The sequence below is a fragment of the Chanodichthys erythropterus genome, chromosome 18 (assembly GCF_024489055.1).
Source record: "Chanodichthys erythropterus isolate Z2021 chromosome 18, ASM2448905v1, whole genome shotgun sequence".
NCBI lineage: Eukaryota > Metazoa > Chordata > Actinopteri > Cypriniformes > Xenocyprididae > Chanodichthys > Chanodichthys erythropterus.
This window is the reverse complement of record NC_090238.1, coordinates 18,175,763-18,200,063: the sequence shown is the minus strand read 5'-3', so window position 1 is coordinate 18,200,063 and position 24,301 is coordinate 18,175,763. Positions and strand designations below refer to the sequence as shown.

General features: G+C 36.6%; 1 protein-coding gene across 3 annotated transcripts in view; it reads left to right on the top strand.

Moving 5' to 3' along the window:
- The window catches only part of akap6 (A kinase (PRKA) anchor protein 6), a 151,110-nt gene that overhangs the window by 33,074 nt on the left and 93,735 nt on the right, over window positions 1–24,301 (top strand). For all 3 annotated transcript variants that reach the window (XM_067368250.1, XM_067368251.1, XM_067368249.1), the window contains exons 5-7: window positions 7,747–7,869; window positions 18,877–18,973; window positions 23,031–23,203. In XM_067368250.1, the coding sequence (XP_067224351.1) occupies window positions 7,747–7,869; window positions 18,877–18,973; window positions 23,031–23,203 (393 nt within the window). The remainder of the gene's footprint in view (window positions 1–7,746; window positions 7,870–18,876; window positions 18,974–23,030; window positions 23,204–24,301) is intronic.

Below are 24,301 nucleotides of genomic sequence, written 5' to 3'. Positions count from 1 at the left end.
CCAGTGTCCTGCAGAGTTTATCTCCATCCCTGATAAAAACTCACTTGCCTATAACTTTCTACTAATCCTAACGACCTTGATTAGCTGGTTCAGGTGTGTTTGATTAAGGTTGGAGCTAAACTCTGCTGGATACTGGCCCTCCAGGACCGGAGTTGTCCATCCCTGACCTATAGGAATACAACACCTATCACAGCATCCATATATTATCTCCTTGGTATTATCAGCAGCTATCGCATTTCTCAGGAGCTAATTACCCTTCCCCATCCCCAGCTCCTCCTCTCTTCAGTCAGGATTGGCCTTATGATTCCTTGGAATCCGACAAATTCTTGAAATATGTGTACATGTTAAATTATTGACATTAATGATATCTGCATATGTTGGTTCTGTTCTGTTTAACCTAAGGGGGGTTATTGCTGCTCTCCCTGCTCTTATCCATGCTAGGCTGCATGGACACACAGGGATTTCTTGCCCAGAAAAAAAACATACCGCCAATACAAACTCTATGCAATTATCAATCATATTTGACGATAGTGGTCCTGACAGAAGTTTAGTTACAGTTACCGTTACTTAGTTTAGATTTTTTAGCAGTCAGATCAAGTAACAAGTAGGGTTGGGAACTGAGAACCGGTTCTCATCTGGTACCGGTAGTGCTTTTTTAAAAGAACCGGAACCGTGCAAGATTTCTAAGTTTCGGTTCCGAAAACGGTTCTGGTGTGATGGGTGGGCGAAGTGCGGGGAGCGTATCCTTTAATAGAGACATCTCACATCATGAATATTATAGCAATGAATGTACTGAAAAGCCCTCGTGTGGCGCCACTCATATACGTAAGATTTCAATGCAGAGAGAGAGGGGGAGAGAGCGAGAGAGAGGTGCCTAAAGCTGCACAATTAATCTTTAAAAGATTGCGTTCTCGATTTCATCACCCACATGTTCTTATTCCTAAATGACAATGATTTCCCCGTATATATTAAACCTTTGACAAAAATAAAATCAAGACATTCAAATCTGCATTCACGCTGCCATTGATCTGAAGAGAGTTGTCGTGTATATATAAACAGCTTCACAAACAATCTTTTCAAATGCACAGTATCATTTTTTCTGTGTGACAAATATTCCAATTATAACAGAAGTATGCAATTATTATTATTGAGATAGAAACGCTGATGTAATTACCTTCTAAAAGTAACTGGACTTCAAATAACGATTGTATTGATTGCACTGTTATGCCACTAGGTGGCAACAAATTTACTGTAAAAAATGTGTCTATCACTGAATCATTCTTTCAGAAACGATCTTTATGAATCCAACTTACAAAAATATTCTGTTTCACCTGTCTGAATCTTACATGTGTGTTCAAGCATCTTATCTAATATGTGGTAACACTTTACAATAAGGTTCATTTATGAACCATGAGTAATACATTTGTTAATGTATTTGTTAATGTAAATAAAAATACAGCCGTTCAAAGTTTGTTCATGTTACTTCACAGTGCATTAACTAATGTTAACAAATACAACTCTTGATTTTAATAATGTATTAGTTAATATTGAAATTAACATTAACAGATTATAAAATGCTGTAGAAATGCAGTTCATTATTAGTTCATGTTAATGTAGTTATGTTAACTAATGAACCTTATTGTAAAGTGTTCGTGAATTTCTTGAGATTAACAGTCTGTTAAATTCATTTTACAAGAATAATAAACACAAAAAGGACTGTTTGAGTCGAGTATTGTGCATTTTTTCTGGAACTGGAATCGTTAGGCAGAACCGGAATCAGAACCGGAACCGGAAAATTTCTCACGATTCCCAACCCTAGTAATGAGCGGATGTAGTAACTTCCGCTTCAGATAGCACTCCAAAAATTTGCAGGTTGCATTGTGGTATTCTGTCCAGTATACAGTCCTTGTATACTGCTCATTTTGGCAAATACAGATCATCCTAATATACATGCTATATATTTCAGAAGAGTAAGAGTATTTCAGTTTAGAGTAAGAGTAGTGTGTTAGTAAACTATTCTGTAGATAGACATTCATTCACCAAAGCCAAATGAGCAACTAAGTGTTAATGCTGACCTTCTCAATGGTTAACCTTACATTTATCACAGTTCTACAGTTCATATCTAATTTAAAAGGGATATAATCATTAAGGAAGTAATTTGTATGCCTTAATCCTCATTCACATAGAGGCAGCAGCTAATATGTGTCACTACACTAAGCAGATATTAAAAACAGCTGATAACTAAAGGGGTAATGAACTAACAAGCCACCTCAGCCTTTCGCTAATATTCAAAGCTTAATTAACAGCATTGCGCTCCTTGACAACCTCTCTTCAGTCCCAAGTCTGTAATTAAATGATTAGCTACAAAATTAAGAACATGCATTCGTTTATAAAGGACCCGGGTGCTTGAGGAAACCCAAACTCATCAGACATACTACCATGCTACTCTTACTGTTGCTGAAGTATATAGTATGTACACTTTGCACACTATGCAAGTTTCCTGTATGCATGGAAATACTCAGATGACCTAGTACATTTGCTGAAATGAGCAGTACACAGCAGAGCTTACAGCAGGGAATACTGTATCCCATAATGCAATGTGTCCAACTTATTTTTCACGCATCACACAAAGGCTAAGACATTATTAAAATAATTATACATAGATTAAATATGCAAATTTCAAAGACTACATTTTAGATTTATTCATTTAGCAGATGCTTTTATCCAAAGCAACTAAGGAACAAGCAGGCTTTCATAGGAGCCAACAATAATGCTGAATGCCACTGAATGCTACTCACATGCAACATCATTAGTCAAACTAGTGAGGTCAAAAAAATGTGACAATGTGGCAAACTACTTTTTGAAATGTTTATCGTGGGATAATGCATGCTGTTTAACTTAATATCATTATTATTTTATATATTATTTTAGGCAATATGCAGTAAATCCTGTTGCAGTTAGTAGTAAGATAATATTCTATTTCGAACTCAGCTATTATTTAGCAATCTAGCTGCATATTAATAATAATTTTTAGTACCAAGCTGCCATTTTTTTTTCTTTTTTTTTCATTATTGTAATTTTTATCTGTGTTCTTTCAAAAATGCACTGCTGGTGAGATCTAAATCATACTTTTTTTTTGTTTCCTGATTGTCGGCCATGAGTTTAGTTCTACAGTTTGGTTTACTCAAGAGACACAGTGGCATACTGTCGCCATCTGGTGGTCAAATATAAAAACACACCAAGCACACCTTTCTAACCTAAACCCAAAATTAAAATAAATAAGTCTCTGTCTTTGAAAAGGTTATGTCAGTTATGAGTGTATCAGATTAAGTTTATTCAAGATAATTTAGAAGCAATTTTTTGCAATTATTGATATACAGTACCTGTCAAAAGTTTGGAAACAATAACATTTTTCTTATGTTTTTGAAATAAGTCTCTTATGCTCACCAAGGCTGAATTTATTTAATCAAAAATACAGTAAATACAATTAAAAGAACTGTTTTCTATTTGAATATATTTGCAAATATAATTAATTCCTGTGATGCAAAGTTGAATTTTCAGCATCATTACTCCAGTCTTCAGTGTCACATGATCCTTCAGAAATAATTCTAAGCTGATTTGTTGCTCAGGTAACGTTTCTTATTATTATTATCAATTTTGAAAATTGTTGTGCTGCTTAACATTTTTGTGGAAATTGTGATACTTTTTTCAGGATTCTTTGATGAATTTTAAGTTCATCGAACAGCATTTATTTGCATTTATTAATTTATTTATTACATTTATTAAAACATTGATTAAATAGAAATCTTTTATAACATTATAAATCACTTTTGATCAATTTAATGCATCCTTGTATAAAAGAATTAATAATTTCTCTCTTTTTTAAATCTTACCACAAATGTTTGAATGGTATCGTTTTCACAAAAATGTTAAGCAAAATCTGTTTTCAACATTGATAATAAGAAATGTTTCCTGAGCAGCAAATCATCTTATTAGAATGATTTCTGAAGGATCATGTGGCACTGAAGACTGGAGTAATGATGCTGAAAATACAGCTTTGCCATCACAGGAATAAATAATACTTTTAAATTTATTAAAAATATTGTTGTAATAATATTTCACAATATTATTGTTTTTATAAATGCAGCCTTGATGAGCGTATGAGACGTCTTTCAAAAACATCAAAAAAATGTAATGGTTCCAAACTTTTGACAGGTACTGTAGGATGCTTTGGTTTAAAAATATTCCAATAGTGCCCAAAAATACAGTAGAAAGTACTGTGTTTTTTTTTTTTCTACTGTAAACCAAGGTAACTTGGTACCATCCACTTTTGTCAATAAAAAAGAAAGAATTTAAGCAATGTGATATAATGATTCTTGCACTGTTTGCAGGAAATGTCATATTAATTTATCAAGGTTTGCATTAGTAACTGGTATTTTGTGGGAGACTATAGTTATGCTTTATGCATGCTCAATAATTTGTGCATTCATCTTGATGTAGGCACATTTTGGCCACAGTCATGACTTTATCAAATGGAACTTTCAGTTCACACTAATTCATATTTTATCACCTGCAAATTCAGTCTTCTGTTTCATCCAAGAAGATCAATCCTGGACTCCACAGCATTGGAAGCACTTTTGAAAAATACTTCATAACACTCGTCATGTCTTATGAACAGTAACCACGGCAATCATGCCGATCTGATGGAGTTGAATGACTAGTGAAGGGAAGGGTGCCCTCAAAAGTTTTCAGCTGTAATCCGTCCTTTCATTGCAGTGAAAGCGTGTGCATGTGTGTGAGTGTGTATGTATGTGTGCAGTAAGCTCAGTGGACCGGGTGGAGGTAGGCAGCCACATCCACCTGAGATGATGCGTGTCACAGGAGGAGGTGATTGATTACATTAGTATTCAGCCGCTGGAGATGACTTCATTCTCATGGCAACAGACAGCTGGCAGCTGAAGCGTCTTCTTGGGGGCGTCTCAGGGGCCTAGTCAAGTGTGACGCCACCAACCCGTCTTTCCCTTCTCCTTGTCTTTTTCTGTCTCTCTCTTTTTTTCTGTTTCTTTCTCGTCCTCTGCTTCCCCCACTCTGTCATTTTTTGCATATCTTTATCTTCATTTTTAGTGCCAGATTTATTTATATATATATATATATATATATATATATATATATATATATATATATATATATATATATATATATATATATATATATTTGCATATAGAAAATGAATATTTTGTGTTGTGACATTATTTTCATGACAATTAAGCAATGTTTTTATTTTATTTCATTTTATTTTATTTTTTGTTCATGGAAAAGAGCTGTGTGATTGTTCTCCAAAGAGTCTCCTTTTGTGTTCCATTTGAAAGGAAAATAACAGCAAGCGGGTTTAGAAATTGGGGTGATTAAATAATCAACAAGTTTTCATTTTTGGGTGAACAATTCCTATTGTATGCATATAAACAGACAATGTGAATATGGTGATAAAAGCTTTGATTTGTTTCTGAGAGTGTTCAGTTCATACTGTATATAATTTCTCTCTCTCTCTCTCTCTCTCTCTCTCTCTCTCTCTCTCCCTCTCTGTGTGTGTCTCTTTCTTTTTCTGTCTTTGGGGCATGGAGTCGTGTCTCATTTTCTCTTCCTCCCTCTGTAATACACTCACAAACAGGTCTGGTGACAAGCTCAGTTAATGCCGTGACCAGCGGCTACATATTCATCTGCTCTGAGAGCTTTATCAGTGCACGAGATGAGAGCGAATCGCACGCTGTCCCTGCCAGGGGAATAATTTAGCGGCAGTATCTATTGATCTCCATCGACTGCCACAATCTCGCAGAATTCCTTTGGTCTATATGATGTACCATACTGCAGCAGAGCTGGAGAGATGTGCAATAGTTTGAGGGCTTTCTTTCAACATAAAAGTGGTCTGCCTGCTCTAACCAGCTTGACCAAAACAGTCTGCCAACTCAAAAATAGGTCCAGTCGAACTGTTCAACAATATAGACCAAATAGAAACCGTTAGAAGTGTTCAGGCTTTACTCTGACTTTTAAAATGGCATTCTCACACAGATTTGATTCCTCTCCTGCATTTAGCTCTGAAAGAACAGCCAATCTCACCCACATCAAAGCCTGACTGCCGGCGAAGGCCAAACAGTCGATAAATTATGGGATTTTTAGCCAGCGTTTGCGGAGAGGTCATTTGTATCAATATCTTTGATTTTTGCCAATGTTAGATAATGAGCAGGAGGAGCTGCCATGGAGAAAGGATGAAATCTTCTCATATTACATTCAGATGGTTCATTAGAGACTTGAAATGGTATTTGATCCGTTTGCACGTACGACATTAGAAGACGAGCATATTTGTCACTAATTAGTGCTCAGATCCTCGTCGTTCACCCTCTGGTTAACCACAGAAAAAGTTCATCATTTACTCAACTTGATGACATACTTTTTCCTTCCAAATGCAGATGCCCTGAAGAATGCCCAAGCTTCTCATTTCCATGCAGTGAATGTAAATGTGGACAGTTGCTGTTGAGCACCAAATATACAAAATAGTACCATAGAAATATCATAAAGCACGGAACACACCAAGGCGATGAAAGCTGATTGTCAGCCAAAAAGCTGTGCCTGAACATACCAAAAGGACTAAAGGTGACTGTTGAAAGTTTTGTCATTCAAAAAGGGAAACCAAAACTAGGACTGCAGATATACAAACCGTAAACAAAGCAGCGTTTGCTTACCATTTTTAATATCAATCATGCTGATCACTTTCTTTCTTCATTCCAGTTGGCTTATGTTAAATATTCCAATGCTCAGGTATGATGACATAAAATTATAAAAGTCTTCTGTCTGTACCTGCCTGACGTCAATTCTACATGGTGTATCGGCCCAGAAATCCCAGATGGCATCCAACTAGAGCCAACTGTTTGGAACACACCAAAAAACCTAAGCCGACCGACACTCGAAAACGGCCCAACATTGCCCAACGTCCCTTGGTGTGTCCCAGCCTTAAGTCCACATGACTTCTAAAGTCTTTTGAAATTTAAAAGCTGTGGCGGAGATGGAAGATCATCATTGAATAGCAACTTAAATTTTGGTCGGTTCCTCATACAATGCTATTGTATGACTTCAGAAGACTTGGGATATAGATATAGATGCTAATATTGTCTACTTTTTGGGTCTTTTTTTGTCCTTTGTGAAGTATAAAACACCCCATTGATTTTGTGTAGAACAGAGCAGTTTGGACATTATGTAAAACATATTTTTTATTGTATGCATGGATGAAAAAGTCATATGGGATTACGGTGAGAAAATGATGACACTGTTTTGATTTTTCAGTGAGCTGTTCCTTTAAGGGCAGTATTTGGTTAGGCTGGAATCATCTGTTGAAGTCTGTATAGTTTTTCGTTTGTCCAGCAGATGGCAGTATTTACACACCGAGCACATTGAACCTGCTCTCACTGAAAAAGCCACTGAGGCACATGAAGGGCAGCTACTGTGTGACATTCCCTTAAGCATTGTGTGTTTTTGACAAATGCAAACCCTCACTCCACAACTTTTATCAGTTTATCAATCCTTATCAAAACACTTGATTCTTTTTCTGTCCTATTTGTTGTGTTGTGATGTAACGCATGTTTTTGTTTGGTTTGTTCAGAATCTTATATTTCGAGACTTTTGATGTCAGAACAATCACATTTGCTGTGTTTGACCATGTTGATGTGCCTGTGTGTTGTGTGTTTGCTTTTGCAGGGTTTTGTCAGCAAACTGGATGAGTTCATCTGTTGGTTGAGAGATGCTCTAGAAACCACAGACAACTGGACACCACCCAGAGCTGATATCGACAGCCTCAAACTCTACCTGGAAACTCACCTTGTGAGTTAATGTCTGTGCATCAATATCCTTCATTGTGACTCACATAATTTAACAAATAAGCACATGGTCAGATATTTTCCCCTATTAATCACATTTTATGATCTTAGATGTTGATGTTTTGCTCACTGTTGCTCTTTCATATTTTCATCATGTCTCTCAGCCATGTTTAATTTAAGTATTCACTTGGTCTTAGATGTTTATATTAAAAATCCCTTAGGAAAAAATAAAAATGGGTAAGTATCTGACATACAGTAAGATTTTAGAGCTATAAAATAGAAACATAGCTATAAAGTAGATCCTTAAAGTAGTTCAGATCTTTTGGTCTTTAAAGTTATAATTTTACAATAATATATTAGATAAATAAATAATTTATAATTTAGTGTAAATGTCTGTAAAATAACCATTCTATTCTGTTCTGTTCTATTATATTATATTATATTATATTATATTATATTATATTATATTATATTATATTATATATAAATACCAAAAGTAAATTATAAATGTGCTTGTGTCTAACTTTATATTATTTTAAATACAATTTATAAAAATCAAATCAAATTATATTGTAAATTATATAAAATAATAAATAGTAAAAAAGTAAATATATATGTATGTATGCATTTATTTATTTTTAACATGTATAATTTAACTATTATTTCATATATTATAGTATATTATTTAAATAAATAATCTATAATGTACTGCACAAATCATATATATATATATATATACAGCTATGGAAAAAATTAAGAGACCACTTAACATTGATTTCTGAACTTGAAGTGGTCTCTTAATTTTTTCCATAGCTGTATATATATATATATATATATATATATATATATATATATATATATATATATATATATATATATATATATATATATTACTAAAAGTTAATTATAAATGTACATGTGTTAATAAATATGTATCATTTAACAGTATATTAAATTATATTATACACGTTGACTTTTTATTGGTCTTCGACCATTAGCTTTCTTCTGAAAGTTCAGAGGTGACGTGTTATTACTTTTTTTCTGAGGAAAAATCAGAGAATCAGGAGACTTGAGCAAAGTTCTCTATGTGTCCTCCGTTAAATCTCATTACTGTATAGGAAAACTATTAAAGAAATCTCATTTAAGAGTTGTCTTTCCCATGGCAATGTGAAACCCTTAGTAACCCATATCAGAAGCGTATCTTGTGCACCAGCGACACTGTTTGTTTATCTGTCTGTCTGTGTGCAGCCCATCTGTACTGCAGGAGGAATATCACATTGTGTTTTATAGTGAGGGGCTTCACCCATTTTTATTGATTTAGAGAGCAGGGTCACACACTTGCTGTCTCTCATCCAGCGTTTGGGGCTCTCAGGATGTGCTCACAGGTTTAATGTCTGGGCATTAAGTCCAGCTGGCAGGTGGGGAGCGTGTGTGTGTTTGTGTCCGTGCGCATATATGTGTGTCTGTGAGCACGGATCTTTCCGGTACCCACGGGAGAGCCGTGAGGAGGAGGTTGGCTGTTGCGGGGTAGGAAGAGAAGGAGAGAGAGAAAAAAGGAGTGGGCTTTCTTTATAAGGCATTGAGAGATTGTGAAATGAAACCGCTATTGATTGCACTGGGTGGCGGATCCAGGTCTCTGAATCACATTAACGACACGCGCACACACACACACACACACACACACACACACACACACACACACACACACACACACACACACACACACACACACACACACACACACACACACACACACACACACACACCGGCCTCCACTGGCAAATGAGACGCAGAAACAAGGGCCCCCAGTCACATAGATAGTGAGTTGTGCTCCTGTTTTCCAACATGCACACAAACATTAAAGACATTATTTATACATCAGTTAGTACATAAACCACAGTTAAATTGTGTGACGCCCTCAGATAGATTTGAACTGAGCAGACAATATTTAAAAAGCTTAATGAAACACTTGGAAAAACCTTTGAAGGCTTAATTGGGGTTTTGTGGCTGTTACACCATGTCTATTAGTCCATGTCATTTTAGAGGTCATTTATGTGCTAGTACACACAAAAAAATTATAGAAATTTTTAAATGCACATTCTTTCACTTCCAGGAGAATAGACCACAAATTGATCTAGTACTGATCTAGCTAAATTAATTACTTTGAAGCTGCAGTCTGTAACTTTTTTTGGTTAAAAATGATCCAAAATCAAATTCTGAGCAAGTAAATAACCAGCCAGTGTTCAAAATTATCTCCTTACCTTAGCCCGATTCACAACGGTGAACTTAATGTAATAATCTTTTCTAATAAGAGCGGTACTGGTGGGTTTCTGCAGGAAAATCAAGCATGGAGCCGTTCGTCTTTGCGTCATTACATCACGTCTGTTTACATAAAGAAGGAGTCCCAGCTAGTAGGATTTATCACATGTGAGGATGCTGCAGGTGGTGGATCATTTATAGCCTTTTCTCACAGCAGCTGCAATAATTAAACTTAGCATTTTGATGGTGGATTGTATGGTATGACAAATTAACTAGAGATTAGACTGTACAAAAATTGAAATCTACAGGTAACGCTAATACGCACTAAATACTCGTAGTCACGCAAAGCTGATGTTGTTAACATTAACAATTTGAGAACAAAGTATAACAATAATAATAATTTTCACGGTTTGACATGATCTGAGCTAAGCGATTGTTAGATTTAATCACTATTGGTACTTGTTCAGATAACATTTTCCGGTGAAAATTCTTATTTTGTTCATACTTCCAAGACTACAATCTGCAATTCCGAATCCGAAGTACAGTATCCACCGGTGCGGTGACTGACAGCCACACATTCGCCTCAAAACATTAGATTCATCCGCACTGAGGAGCCATGCTGATGCATAACCCACGTAAAGATGATAATTCCCCAAATAACTACAATTGCATGTTTCAAACAGAGATGGCGACAAAGAGTCAAAACATACGGACTGCAGCTTTAAACTTTAGGGTTGCGTAATTTTTCTGCTTAAGCATTTTAAAAACTGCAGCTTCGGCCTTGTGTTCCTCATAGTTTTTCTTCATCTGAAAAACTTGAAAGATAACACTGCTGAACTATCCTAAGGTACACTGTAGTTTGCTGGCCTTACAGTAGCTGGTTTTAGCTTGTTTTTCATCCTGACCTGCTGACTCAATTGCTCAAAACCCCTTTAAAACCATCAAACCACCAGCTTGATGGCCAGCAAACCACCTTAGGCTTTAAGTTGTTTAATTTACTGGGAAAACTTCACAAAGTCTTCTTCTTTCGCAAGGTTGTGTGGAGAATATCATCCAAAAAAATATCCATGAACTTCGAAATGCACCAGAGATAGTCACTATCTGGGCATCCTCAGCATACTTCTTTCAACATACCAGGATCAGTCAGAATTCCCCTTAAATAAGCAGTTGGTTTTGAAATGGAACACATTTATGAATTTTATAATATAGAACAAAAATTTTTTTCGATCAGTGAGTGTACGCTTATACACTTCCGGTTTCGCTTTATGCCGGTGCAGAGTGCTGGGGAAAGCCGAAAATGATCTCTTAGTTGTTTATAGAATCTGTTATATCACTTAAAAAAACAACTAAGATATATAGTACAATCACATGAGCCAATGTCATTTAAATGCATGCATGCATGGGTTAGAATAGATTAACGAACTCATGGTGCATACGCATATACAATGACAATAATGCATGTAAATATACAACTACGATTAGAGTTGTCTGCATAAAATACCTTGTGAACATTCACACGTTTGCCCTGTGATACATTTATTTCCATATTTCTCAATTCTGAGCATATATTTTCACTTACCTACATCAATTGCTCAATCAATATGATCACATAGCTACTTTATGATTTCTTTCCATCAATTATCTTTTTAGATAAAAACAAGGGCTGTGAAAAGATTGCGATTAATCTACATTTTTAACTGTAGCAAACAGTTTAATATACGTAGCTTAAGTTTTTTTTTTACCCGTAGTAAAATACGCTTTCTGTTGTTAGACGAGACAGATTTATGTAGCAGATTTACTCGTCTCACTTGAACTAAATAAATGCAGTAATTATTAGAAACGCACAAACACTGAAAATTATGCATTTAAATTACATTGGCTACACTCTAAAAAATGCTGGGTTGAAAATGGACAAACCCAGCAATTGGGTTGTTTTAACCCAGCGGTAGGGTTAAATGTTTGCCCAACCTGCTGGGTAATTTTATTTAACTCAACTATTGTTTAAAAATTACTGTATTGCTTAATTAAAATGAACCCGAAGTATGTTGGAAATTAACATTTATTAATGTTCAATGAAAATAAAGTTACTAAAGCATGCACTGAGTCCATATCATATTCCCATGTTTATTTATATCTCTGATGAGGATTCTTCGGTTGACAATAGCAAACATTAGATCTTTTAGATCTTCATGATGGTCCAGTGTTGTCGCAGAAAGAGAAAGAGAAAGCAGTTTTTGGGCCATTTAGTTACCCAGCTGTCAGAACAAAATCAGGAGATAAATTACATACTTGAGTGTTTTGTATGGATAAAGATATCCCTGTGGATCACCGCTGAGCCTGAACCACATAATCAACAGGAGAAAGATTAAAAGTCAAAGATCGCGTATCTCCGTGTATCTCGTTGAATTTCCACACAGAGGTAACGTTATACAATAATATAACAAAGATTTCTTTCGTCTCTGATTGACCACCATCTTCTCTTCAATTAAAAAAATCTATTATATCTAGCCAAGTTTCATATTTAAGTTTCTTCCAGCACCAAATGCAAGCGTCGCTAAGATCAGAAGGGCACGAGCGGAAGTAACCATGCGCACAGTCGCATCGCCGCAGCTCACCGGCGCCATCTTGTGCACCTAGTCTATTGGATTGAGATCTGGTGACTGTGGAGGCCATCTTAGTATAGTGAACTCATTGTCATGTTCAAGAAACCAGTTTGAGATGATTTGAGCTTTGTGACATGGCATGTTGCCAAGACTGTGGTCATAAAGGGATGCAGTACTCAGGTAGGCTGTGGCATTTATTGGTACTAAAGGGCCCAAAGTGTGTTAAGAAAACATCCCCCACACCACCAGCCCGAACCATTCATACAAGGATGGAGCCATACTTTTTTGTTATTTTACGCCAAATTCTGAATGTCACATCAGAAATTGAGACTCTTCAGATCAGTCAGCATTTTTCCAATCTTCTTTTGTCCAATTTTGGTGTGCCTGTGCGAACTGTAGCCTCAGTTTCCTGTTCTTAGCTGACAGGAGTGGCACCTGGTGTGGTCTTCTGCTGCTGGAGCCCATCTGCTTTAAGGTTTGACGTGTTTTGTGAAACGTTGGGGTCCAAACAAGATGAAACATAATTTAAGTTAGTTATACCAGTCTGGAATGACATGAGGGTGAGTAAATCATGACTGAATTTTCTTTTTTTCTTTCTTTTTCTTTTTTTTTGAAAGAAAAAAACAAACAAACAAACAAACAAACAAACAGGTGAACACTTCTACCCCATCCCATAATTCGCAAATTCCTTCAAACCTGCACACCACAAACCCCAATCTCTAGACACCTCCTCGGCTAGCACCTTTCTTTCTCTTTCTCTCTGATTTGGGGATTAGGACAGGGGGAGATTTGTGGTCCACTGGTTGCTGTGGCACATCTATTGATGTCAAGTAAGCGATAACCTGTCTGCCCTCATGTCTGATCCTAGCCGGGCGTTCAGCTCAGAGCGGGGCAACAGCACTGTGTCCCGTCTATCTGCTCGCACACAAACACAGGCAGATATATCACATGTCGAGCTAGCAAAACAAAGCACATATCACCTCACGGTTGAAGATGCAAAACAAATTTGTACCGTAATGGCAAACAAAACAAACAACTGCTTTAGGAATCAACATAAAATGCAGATCTGGGCTTTGTGTGCTCTAACTGTGAGGTTTCATTCATGAGCAGCACATTGGATTTTCTCTTTGAGTCAAGGTTTTCAAGGTAAAGGTGATGATGAAATGGATGTAAGAACATTTTTCACACCTTGAAACTTGACAGGATTTTTTTTTATCTTTCAGTTGTTGAGGTGTTCGTACCAATATATTTCGCTTCTCGTACATCCTCGATTCATAAAACATGGCGCGTGTTGCATTATTGCTTATGCTGAACCTTGAATTGGAGCTGCTCAAATTGATATAAAGAGTCTCTTAATAAGATTATGTGATATTGATATCGCCTCAGTTATAGCTGATGGGATTATTACAGCTTGCCTTTTATGCCGTCAAATACAGTATAAGAGTGTCCTTGCCATGTGCACCAAATATTGATATTACACCCTATTACTAGAGCATTTTGTTGTAGCATAAATCAGTGATGGATATCTGTTTATTCTGCCTTTTTTGCCTTCAGTTTGTTTACTCATTTTAAAGGCGTTTAGCTCTGTAAAGGATATCAATTTCAGCCTGTATCCGAAGTCATAAATAAGCTCTCCTCACTTTCTCTCGTGTCTGTCATGAGTGATAAATTCTCTCACTTGCTGATCCATCACCCGTCTTGTCCCGCTCGCACGTTCTGATGGCACAAAGTTGAGAGAGAGACTCTCGGCCCTCTCGCTTCGCTCTCAGACGGTCTCAGACACTAGACCATCCGTTTAATATGTATGACGGCCATTTCTGTACTTTCCAAGTCACTAAACTTAGGGCTTGTCTACTTGTATATGAATAATACTTTCAGATATTATTCTGAAAATTGGACTGTTTGTTTATATTGCCTTCTTAAACCTGTAAACGTACTGTATCATATTTGATAAGCACATTTTTAAAGTCTCTTAATAATCAACATGATCAAAACTAGTAGTACACAGTTTGCTACATTTCTTCTGTCATCTGTTTAATTAATTTTTTATTTTTTTTAACCAGGTAAAAGGTCTTTTAGTATACAGTGATACTAAAAATGCCCATCTTCAGGTCGTGGTTGAGGAACATTTATTTTTACATCCTTAATCATCATTGTATTGCATTGCATTATATGTGTTTCTCTCCATAATAAAAAAAACTAGCCTATAGAGCTTTGATCATAATAATAAGCATTTAAATATCATCCTACATATTATTGGGAGCTAGTGACAACTATATATCTCTATACATATACATCTCTACAACCATATATACACCTCAAAAAATGCATTTTATGTAAGTATATTATACTGTTATAAAGACCTTATTGATTTACATTACAGGCTATCAGAGTTTCATCTTACTTTTTAGCCATAGATTTATCAGCAGCTGGACCAAATTGCTTATCTTTAATCTCATATGTACTGGATACTATTTTCACATCCAAAGATCAGCATTTGTAAGGCAATGTTTGGAATAGCATGCTACCATACTATTACTACAGGATTTAGTATGTATACTGTTCATAGTATGCATTTCCTGGATGCACAGAATGCCCAGGGGACCTGCTTACATTTGCCGAAATGTGCAGTATACAACCAGAGCGCACTCCATGGAATACTGTATTCCATAATGTATCCCACAATGCAGTGGACTCTTTTTGACCTTGCATTTCCATGGTGACAAATCATTATTTTGCTGGCCTGTTTTTACACAAAATGGCACTAAAATTCAAAATAAACATTTTTAGTGTAGATATCATAAGTAAGTCTTGTCTTTAGAACAATCTTAACTAAAATGAACATTCTTAAAGGATTAGTTCACTTTAAAATGAAAATTGCCCCAAGATTTACACCCCATCAAGCCATCCTTCTTCTTTCTGATGAATACAGTTGGAGTTACAGTATATTAAATATCCTGACATGTCCAAGCTTTATAATGGCAGTGTACGGGACCAACAAGTATCAAACTCAAGAAAGTGCATTCATCCATCATAAACGTACTCCACATGGCACCAGAGGGTAAATAAAGGCCTTCTGAAGTGAAGCGATGCATTTGTGTAAGAAAAATATCCAAATTTAACAAGCTACATTTTTTCTGTAAGTTGAATACAGAAGGCATAGGACGTAGCGTAAGTGTATTGAACAGCGAGAGGCATTACACTTTCTTCGTAAGTTGAATATCGAAGGCGGTCTGGTGGAAGTTAGATATTTTACTTTATAACTTGTTAAATGTGGATATTTTTCTTAAACAAACACATTGCTTCACTTCAGAAGGCCTTTAATAACCCCCCGGAGCCGTGTGGAGAACGTTTATAATGGATGGATGCACTTTCTTGAGCTTCATACTCATTGGTCCCGTTCACTGCCATTATAAAGTTTGGATGCATCAGGATATTTATTAAAATACCTCAGATTGTGTTAATCAGAAAGGTGAAAGACATATACACCTAGGATGGCGTGAGTAAATCTTGGGGTAATTTTCATTTTAAAGTGAACTAATCTTTAAACATTACAAAGTTTGGAGTATAAGAATGATATTAAAATGATTTCTGAAGGATCACGTGACACTGTAGACTGGAGCAATGATACTGAAAACTCAGCTTTGCCATTACAGGAATAAATTACATTTTCAAATATATTAAAATAGAAAACAGTTATTTTACATTGTAATAATATTTCACTTTTAATGTAATTTAGATCAAATAAATGCAGCCTTAGTGAGCATAAGAGTCTTCTTTCAAAAGTATAAATCCTAATTATTCCAAACTTTTTGACCGGTAGTGTATACTTAAGTTAGAAAATAAGAAAATTGCAGTTAAGAAAAAGTTTATTCTTAAGAATGTTTCGTGAATATGGCCTCTGGTTCTTTTATCAAACTGGAATTGCAAGGTTGAACATATTGAATCATGGCATATATTATTCCACGCAGTATGCTCAGGTTGTTCACTACACATTTTAACAAACGTAATCACAATCCATTCTATTCATACAGAAAATTGTCCTTAACGTATCCATACTGCACAATTAGCAAGAGTAGTATGCTAGACTGCATGTTTTAACAGACGTTTGTGACAGCAGGACGGAATGGGTACACTTTATAGAGCAGATCTCCTGTATTCAAGTTGTTGCAATGTTCTGTCAGTTTTGCTGTCAGACAGACAGGCAGGCCGTCAGACAGCTGAAGGTGAAAACGGGCCTTGGCGGCTCCCGCTGCCCTCCGTGGTGCTGGTCAGATCAGAACGGTCGGTAATGGCGTGAAACAGGGCAGAGGGAGATCTGAGGAGATGAGAATCGAAGGTGAGGATGGCTCTAGGCGCCTCAACTGCGGGCCCCCTGTGGGAGTACGGCCCACCGCCCCCCTCGTTCCCACCCGTCGCCCCTTCGCACATCTTCAAAAGCACATCCCTCACCACCCCCTTTTTCCTCGCGGACACAGGATAATGCTCTCCACTCTTTGATTATACTTAGGAATTGGAGAGCCCTCCGTTCGAGAGCGCTGGGTATTATCAAAACCAATCAACATGAAAGTTTTTTTCTTCTCCCAACCACTGCCGCACCCACTGGAGGGCGAGAGAAGGGGGGAAAAAAGTGTTTGGTTGGGATTTAGAGTGAAAAAAAAGGGTTATCATTTAAAAATAGAGACATCACAGTAAATGGGCAGCCTGTTGGGAGACGTACACATGACTGAGAGTTGGAGAAAACTCGACTGATGGATCCTGAGGGCCACACTGTATTGTGGGTTTTAGACAGAAATAGAGAGACAGGAATGCTGTTGCTCAGCCCTGAGGTCATTTTCTAGAGGGCGCGACTGTGGGAGAATCAGCTTCAGTTTTATAACATCATTTGAATATTAGTTTATGCCACGGATGATGAATTAGAGGGACGGCTGTCGTTTGTTAATAATTCAGCGGCGCACGGATGGCGGGATAGACTCGGACAAATACAGAGAGATGGGCTTCATTCCTCTGAGGATGTATGAATAATGCTCGTTTGAGATCAAGGAGTGTGTGAAGGGTGTTTAAAGGTTGTGTCGACAGCGCAGCAGGAGATTATATACATTCTTGCTGAAGCACTTAATGTGACTTATGAGTGTTTGTTTCATAGGGATGAAACCAGACAAGGAGTTAACTGATTTCATGTGTCCCGTTGCGTCCTGTAGGAAAGAAACATCCTAAATGAGATCTCCTTAGGATCTCAGTTGTTTCTCCTAGGTTGCATTGAGAATAATTGAAGAGCAAATTGTGACTTTTGCAAGAAGTTTCCTGTTTCTCAGTTTATAAAGAGATCTCTTCAATATGAACTCATCAAATTCTTTCCCGATCAAATATTCTGAGCCCCTATACATATTAATTTTATAGCTTTATATATACTATTACTAAATGTGAATTTTCTATCTGTATTTCTCCCCCCAAAATGAAGAAGAATCTAATGAGAAATGTATGAAATGAGAAATGTATTTAGATTCCTGAGCTATGAAATAGTAACCTGTGAACAACAAAATATTTATTAAAACTGATTTCACATGCATCCCATTGTAGGGAAAAAAATGAATGGTAATGAATACTTTTATCTTTTGCTTGTTAGTTATTTTTTTTAAATACATTTCCATGTATTCCCTGTATACTTTATTACAGTGAAAACAAAATATTGTAATGATTTAAAGAAAAGTTTTTGTGCAAATTTGCTCCTTATTTAATGTCAGAGCTTTCTAATTTTTTTACTTCTATTTTTTATTCCTGGTTTTTTATTAATATCTTGGGTTGCTCTTTTAATAGCTAAGGAGTCTGGGGAAAAATGCCCTTAATTGTCATGAAAACAATGAAAAAATTAATTGAATATTTCTAAAAACAGGCTTAATTTTCTTTAGGCAAAATAGGAGACTCACCCATTAACTCTCTTGAGCAATGAAAGAGCAACCTTTGAATCATAAAATCCTTCTGTTGGATGAGTGATGACATTTTTTTTTGTGCATTTGTGTGTGAAGATGTTCTAATGGAAGATAAGAGGAAAATACGAAGAGGACAGAAAGTGTGAAGGAGGAGAAAAAAATGAACCAAGATTATTTCCCTTGCGCTGACATGCCGTTTTTGTGTTCACGTGTGTGTAGAGTTTCAAACTCAACGTGGACAGTCACAGCGCTCTGAAAGACAGTCTCCTGGAGGAGGGACGGCAGCTCCTGGAACTCATCACCTCCCACAAATCAGGTACAGTTCTGCCGAGCCACACATTTATTATTAATGTTTGTATTAACATAGTGACCTTCAGAATTTATAAATCCTCAAGCAACCGCTTCTGAACCGCCGAGCGCACGCCTTTTCACATACATTACAAATGGCGCACGGCCCGCTGAATTGAGTTTTGGGATAAAGCGGAGAGGCAGGTGCTGTGGCCGACCAAGCACTTCCAAAGCTGTATATGAAGAGAGCGAGAATTAAGAACAGCAGGTTGAGGAGTCAGAGGCCATTGCAGACACTCGTTCCTCTACAATATCTGTGATTATTCACCTGAAGAGTCTCTCCGAGTGCTTGGCAAATGCACAAATCCACTCAGCTGACCTCCCTGCTGGTATGTCTCGTCTCCGCTGGGTAAAGCCGGCTACCATTAAATATGCAGATGGTTCTCAGAGGCTGGAGCGGTTCCTTATAATGCCCTGACAGTCCTGTCCTGTGGTGCCACAGCATGACAACAGCTCCCTGCCAACTATACAAACACAAACATGCACACTTGCACCTTTACTATAACCCAACCTTCCGTAGGGATCTTCTTAAAGGGGCCATTCTATGCTTTATTTCCTCCTTTACAATAATGTGCACTTTAGGACCGGAAATGTGTATTTAGTAAAGTAAACATTTTGATTTAAAAGAGACCATATTCTACTTTTTTTTTTTTTTTACTATATTCTACAGTGTGAATACATTATTGTTCAAACAGTAAGATTTTTTAAAATGTTTTTGAAAGAAGTCTCTTATGTTCACAGAGGCTGCAAAAATACAGTAAAACAGTGATATTGTGAAATATTGCAATTTAAAATAACTGTTTTCTGTTTTAATATACTTTAAAATGTAATTTATTCCTGTGATGTCAATACTCCATTACTCCAGTCTTTAGTGTCACATGATCCTTTAGAAATCATTCTAATATGCTGATTTGGCAATCAAGAATTATTATGATTTTCTTATGATGTTGAAAACTGTTGTGCTGCTTAATATTTTTGTGGAAACCATGATAATTTTTGTTTAGGATACTGATGAAAAGAAAGTTCAAAAGGACAGCATTTATTTAAAAATAGAAATTAAATAAATATAATAATGTCTTATACACATTATATATTTCTTTACTGTCAGTATACATTAATTTAATGCATTACTGCTTGTTAAAGTATTATTTTATTTTTAAAAAATAATCGTACTGACCACAAACTTGTAAACGATAGTGTAAATCTTTGATATCATAGATCATATTTTCCATATTTTGGGTTATTTGAAGGCAATATACAGTGTGACACAGGATTCTGAGACCACATTGAAAATCTTGTTGGATTCCAAAGTTTTAGGATCTTGGGAAACCAAATAAAACTAAGAAAATGTATGTAAAACAGACGCACTAGTTCTATGTCTCTAAACATATGCTTGTAAATTGTCATTGATCATGTGACTTTTTGCACATATGGTTAGATTTACTTCCAATAAAGCTGAAGATGCTCTTTGCATCGTTCTCAAATCATAACAGAGAGCATCAGGTTTTGGATTTCAACTTAAGTGCTGCGGTCATTAAAGCAAAAGTTGACAAACCAAAGACCTTTATGAAAGTAATATGTTTTTTAGTAACTTTCCACTTAAATTGTTATGCTTATAATATAATTCTTAATGAAAATGTTTGAATTTAATTAGAAAAGATGTAAAATATAAACATTTTTACTTCTCATTATAGACACTCATTTAGTAGACACTCATAGTACATACTCATTTCAAAAGAGCAAGAAAATTTTATTTTCCCCTTTAATTTCAGCTCTGTGATTAGGAGCAAATCTCCTATCAACTTCCCACCTTGACCACCTTGTCTCGTATCTTAGCAACTCAGCAGGCAGGCATCACTCCAGAGGTACAAGTCGCAGCTTTCTTCACAGAACGCCGTCGGCTGCGATGAGAGTCCTGATCCGGGCACAATGCGGGGTCACACTCCAGAAGCCCGACTTCCGCCTCGAGCGTATTTATCTTAATTTATGCTTTTTAATTACTTTGAACAAATAGGATTTGCAGACGGAGATGCTGATTGTGGCTGGTCGAGACGCAGCGGACACATGATAGGTTTTGAATATAGAAGCATCCCATAATACTGAGGGATTAACTGAATGCTCAAGTCCTCATCAGATGCAAAAACACACTCTCGGTCTGGCTCGGGTCACCACCATCAAGTGGCGTGAAAATCAAATGCCTTGTTTTTTTCCCATCTGTTGATTAGAAAAGAGGAAGATATTATCATTTAACTTGTTCAATATTTTATTTTTTACCAGAGGTTGGTTTTAATGATTTAGATGATGGTGGTGATTATGATAATGCCATGAGCATTATTATTAGTGATGTGTTTGAGTTTAAGAGGGAAAAAAGAAAGCGAAGTGCGTCTGTTGGATCATTAAGGGTGAGTCGTGATAAATGGTTAAATCACAGCACATTAAAGGCTCATTAAAAACAACTGTAGGGGGATGTGTATGTGTGGGACGGGCCGGATGGACGGCAGGAAAATCTCACTGTAGGGTTTAAGTGGGTGTTCTGCCCATTGGCCGACATTAGCGGTATATGCCTGGAACAGTGGCTGTATTCAGAGTGCTATACTAGCAAACCGCATAATGTGCAGTACATATTGTTTACTGCATATTACTATTTGAAATGGAAACTGTGTGCATTTAGATTTACATTGTCTCACTCATCATCTCACAAATAAATAGTTTTTTCATCTTGAAACCCAACTTTGTGTGAAAATATCTTTGCTCATTGTTATATTGAATTGGCCAAAGTTAACCGTTCAAAAGTTTGGGGTCAGTAAGATATTTATAAAATTAAAATAAGCTTTCTATTCATCAAAGAATCATGTATTATGCATCTTCCACAAAAATATTTAGCTGCACAGCTGTTTCAACATTGATAATAATAAGAAATGTTTCTTGAGCATCAAATAAGCATATTAGAATGATTAGATGAGCCTTGTGACACTGAAGACTGATGGCTGCTGAAAAAATCAGCTTTGCATCACAATAATAAATTACAGTTTAAAATATGTTCAAATCAGAATAGAAAACAGTTATAGTAAAATATTTCACAGTTTTTTGCTTTTTTGCTTTTTATTTTCTTTTTTTTTTTTTTCATCAGAATAAGCTATTCTTTTGCCAAATGATTCAGTTGGTGTATGTTACAAAGTAAAATTTTTGCTGACTGCTAAATAAATAAATAAAGTTGAAGTGGTTGAACTGGCTGATATCAGCTCCAGTTTATCACATTAAAAATAGAAGCAAATAGATCATACTAATTCCATTGTGGGATATGCTTTTCCACACAGTGTGCATTAAAATAAAAAAAAGCATACTTTGCACAGTATACATACTACTATTCAATAAAAAATTATTAGTAGCATGCCATTTTGAATATACACAATGTGTACAGTAAATAATGAAGATCTGTGTTTATTTGCACACTGTTTACTGGTTTCATGGTCGTACTGTATATTACTTCAATATTTTATCTATTTTAATGCTGTTTGTATTATTTAATAGTTTTCATTTGTATTTAGCTGATTCTTAAATGAAGTAACTAGTACATTTATATTAGATAATTTTAATTAGTAATTTAGAAGAAGAGGCCTTTGGTTAAGTTGACAATGATTGTTCCTTCTTTTTCAACATAGAGTCTTTGGATTACAGACCTTTAACCACTACACCATTGCATTTATAATATGTGCATTGAGTATTAGGGGCCATTCACACAGAATGCCTTTTTGAATTCCACTGCACTGCTTTTCCATTGTTCTTCTATGTAAACAAGCACTAGACAGCCATGTTTTACCATTGTGCTTGACTCTTTTGCAGCATCTTATAAATGACACAGCATTCTAAAAACATGACACTCAAGTTAAAAGAAGTTGAACTTTTAACGCATTCCTAGATCTTGCTTTTTTTTTTTTTCACTGACCTGCATCTTGCGTTTTTAAACTACAAAATGGCGTTCTGTCTGAATGTCCTTTACAGTATCTCTTTATGTGTGCTCACAGGGCTGCGGGACATACTCCATATGATATCCCACCAGTGGCAAGAGCTGCAGAGACAGATCCGCCGTCAGCACAACTGGATGCTGCGCACACTGGATGCCATCAAAACCCACATCCTGTCCAGCGAGAGGGACGAGGAAGAGCGGGAAACTCGCAGTCATCACGGCAGCCCCAAGGTACAGCCAAACGTGACACTGTCAAGCCCGTTACAGCCCCGCATCCCAAGCCTGAGTCGTTCCATCTGTCTGCGGCTCTCAGTTCCTTTCTGGTAGCCCACGGCCATGCTCTGCTCGATCAGCAAAATAAACAAACAGGGCCAAGCTCTGCTGTGGAGGAGCGCCGCGTATTTCCATAAGAAACGGCTCAAGGAAAGGCTCTGCAGTGAGACATTCCTTTCAGGGCAGGGTACACGCCATAGGCGTGATGCGAATGAGAATTTTCTGTCTGTAAATGAGCATGAGACGTTTGATAGCTCTCACAAACACACACACAATTATGCTTTAGAGGCAACGCGCTAGACTCAATTTATACTTCACACTTAATGTGTAATTGCAGACTTAGTTATTTGGGAGACCAATTTCTCATTGTTTAATTGTCAATTGTGATTGGGTAATTGCACTCCAATTAGGTGGCGTGTTTGTGTGCCGGGCCCTGAGAGTGGGGCCTGGCGGGTTTGTGTTTCTGCATGGCGTGTGCGAGAACAGTTGCTTTAGGAGCAGCGTGATCTCGGCTGGATTTCCCCTGGGAGCATCGGCATCACCAGGGCGCAATCTCCCTTTCTCCTCTGCTCCGTAATCTCTTCTGCTTCATCTACAGAAAACAGGAACGCCAGGGCCTTTCTCAGTTGCCTAATATTTCTCTCTCTTGTTTTCTTTCTTCTGTCTTTTCCCTTCTTTTTTAGCTGCTCAGACAGTCTGTGGTTATGTTCGGAATAGCATATGAAGATACTGCTTTTACTATTTCAGCAGGATACGGTATATTAGTATGCATAAAATACCCAGATGACATTACCAAAAATGTGCAGTATGAACCCGAAGTAATTAGAACAGATCTATTTTCACTCTTTGATTGTGTTTACACAAATTTTACACAACAGTGAATTAAATATACAAAATCATCTATGGCAGTGTTTAAAATAGAATAGCACACTGCAGAGTATTGTGTATATTATGCGATGAGAAAGTTTCAGAAAGGCTAGAAGTTAAAGGGTTTGTTCACCCAAAAATGTCTGTCATCATTTAATCACCCTCATGTCGTTCCACACCCATATGACT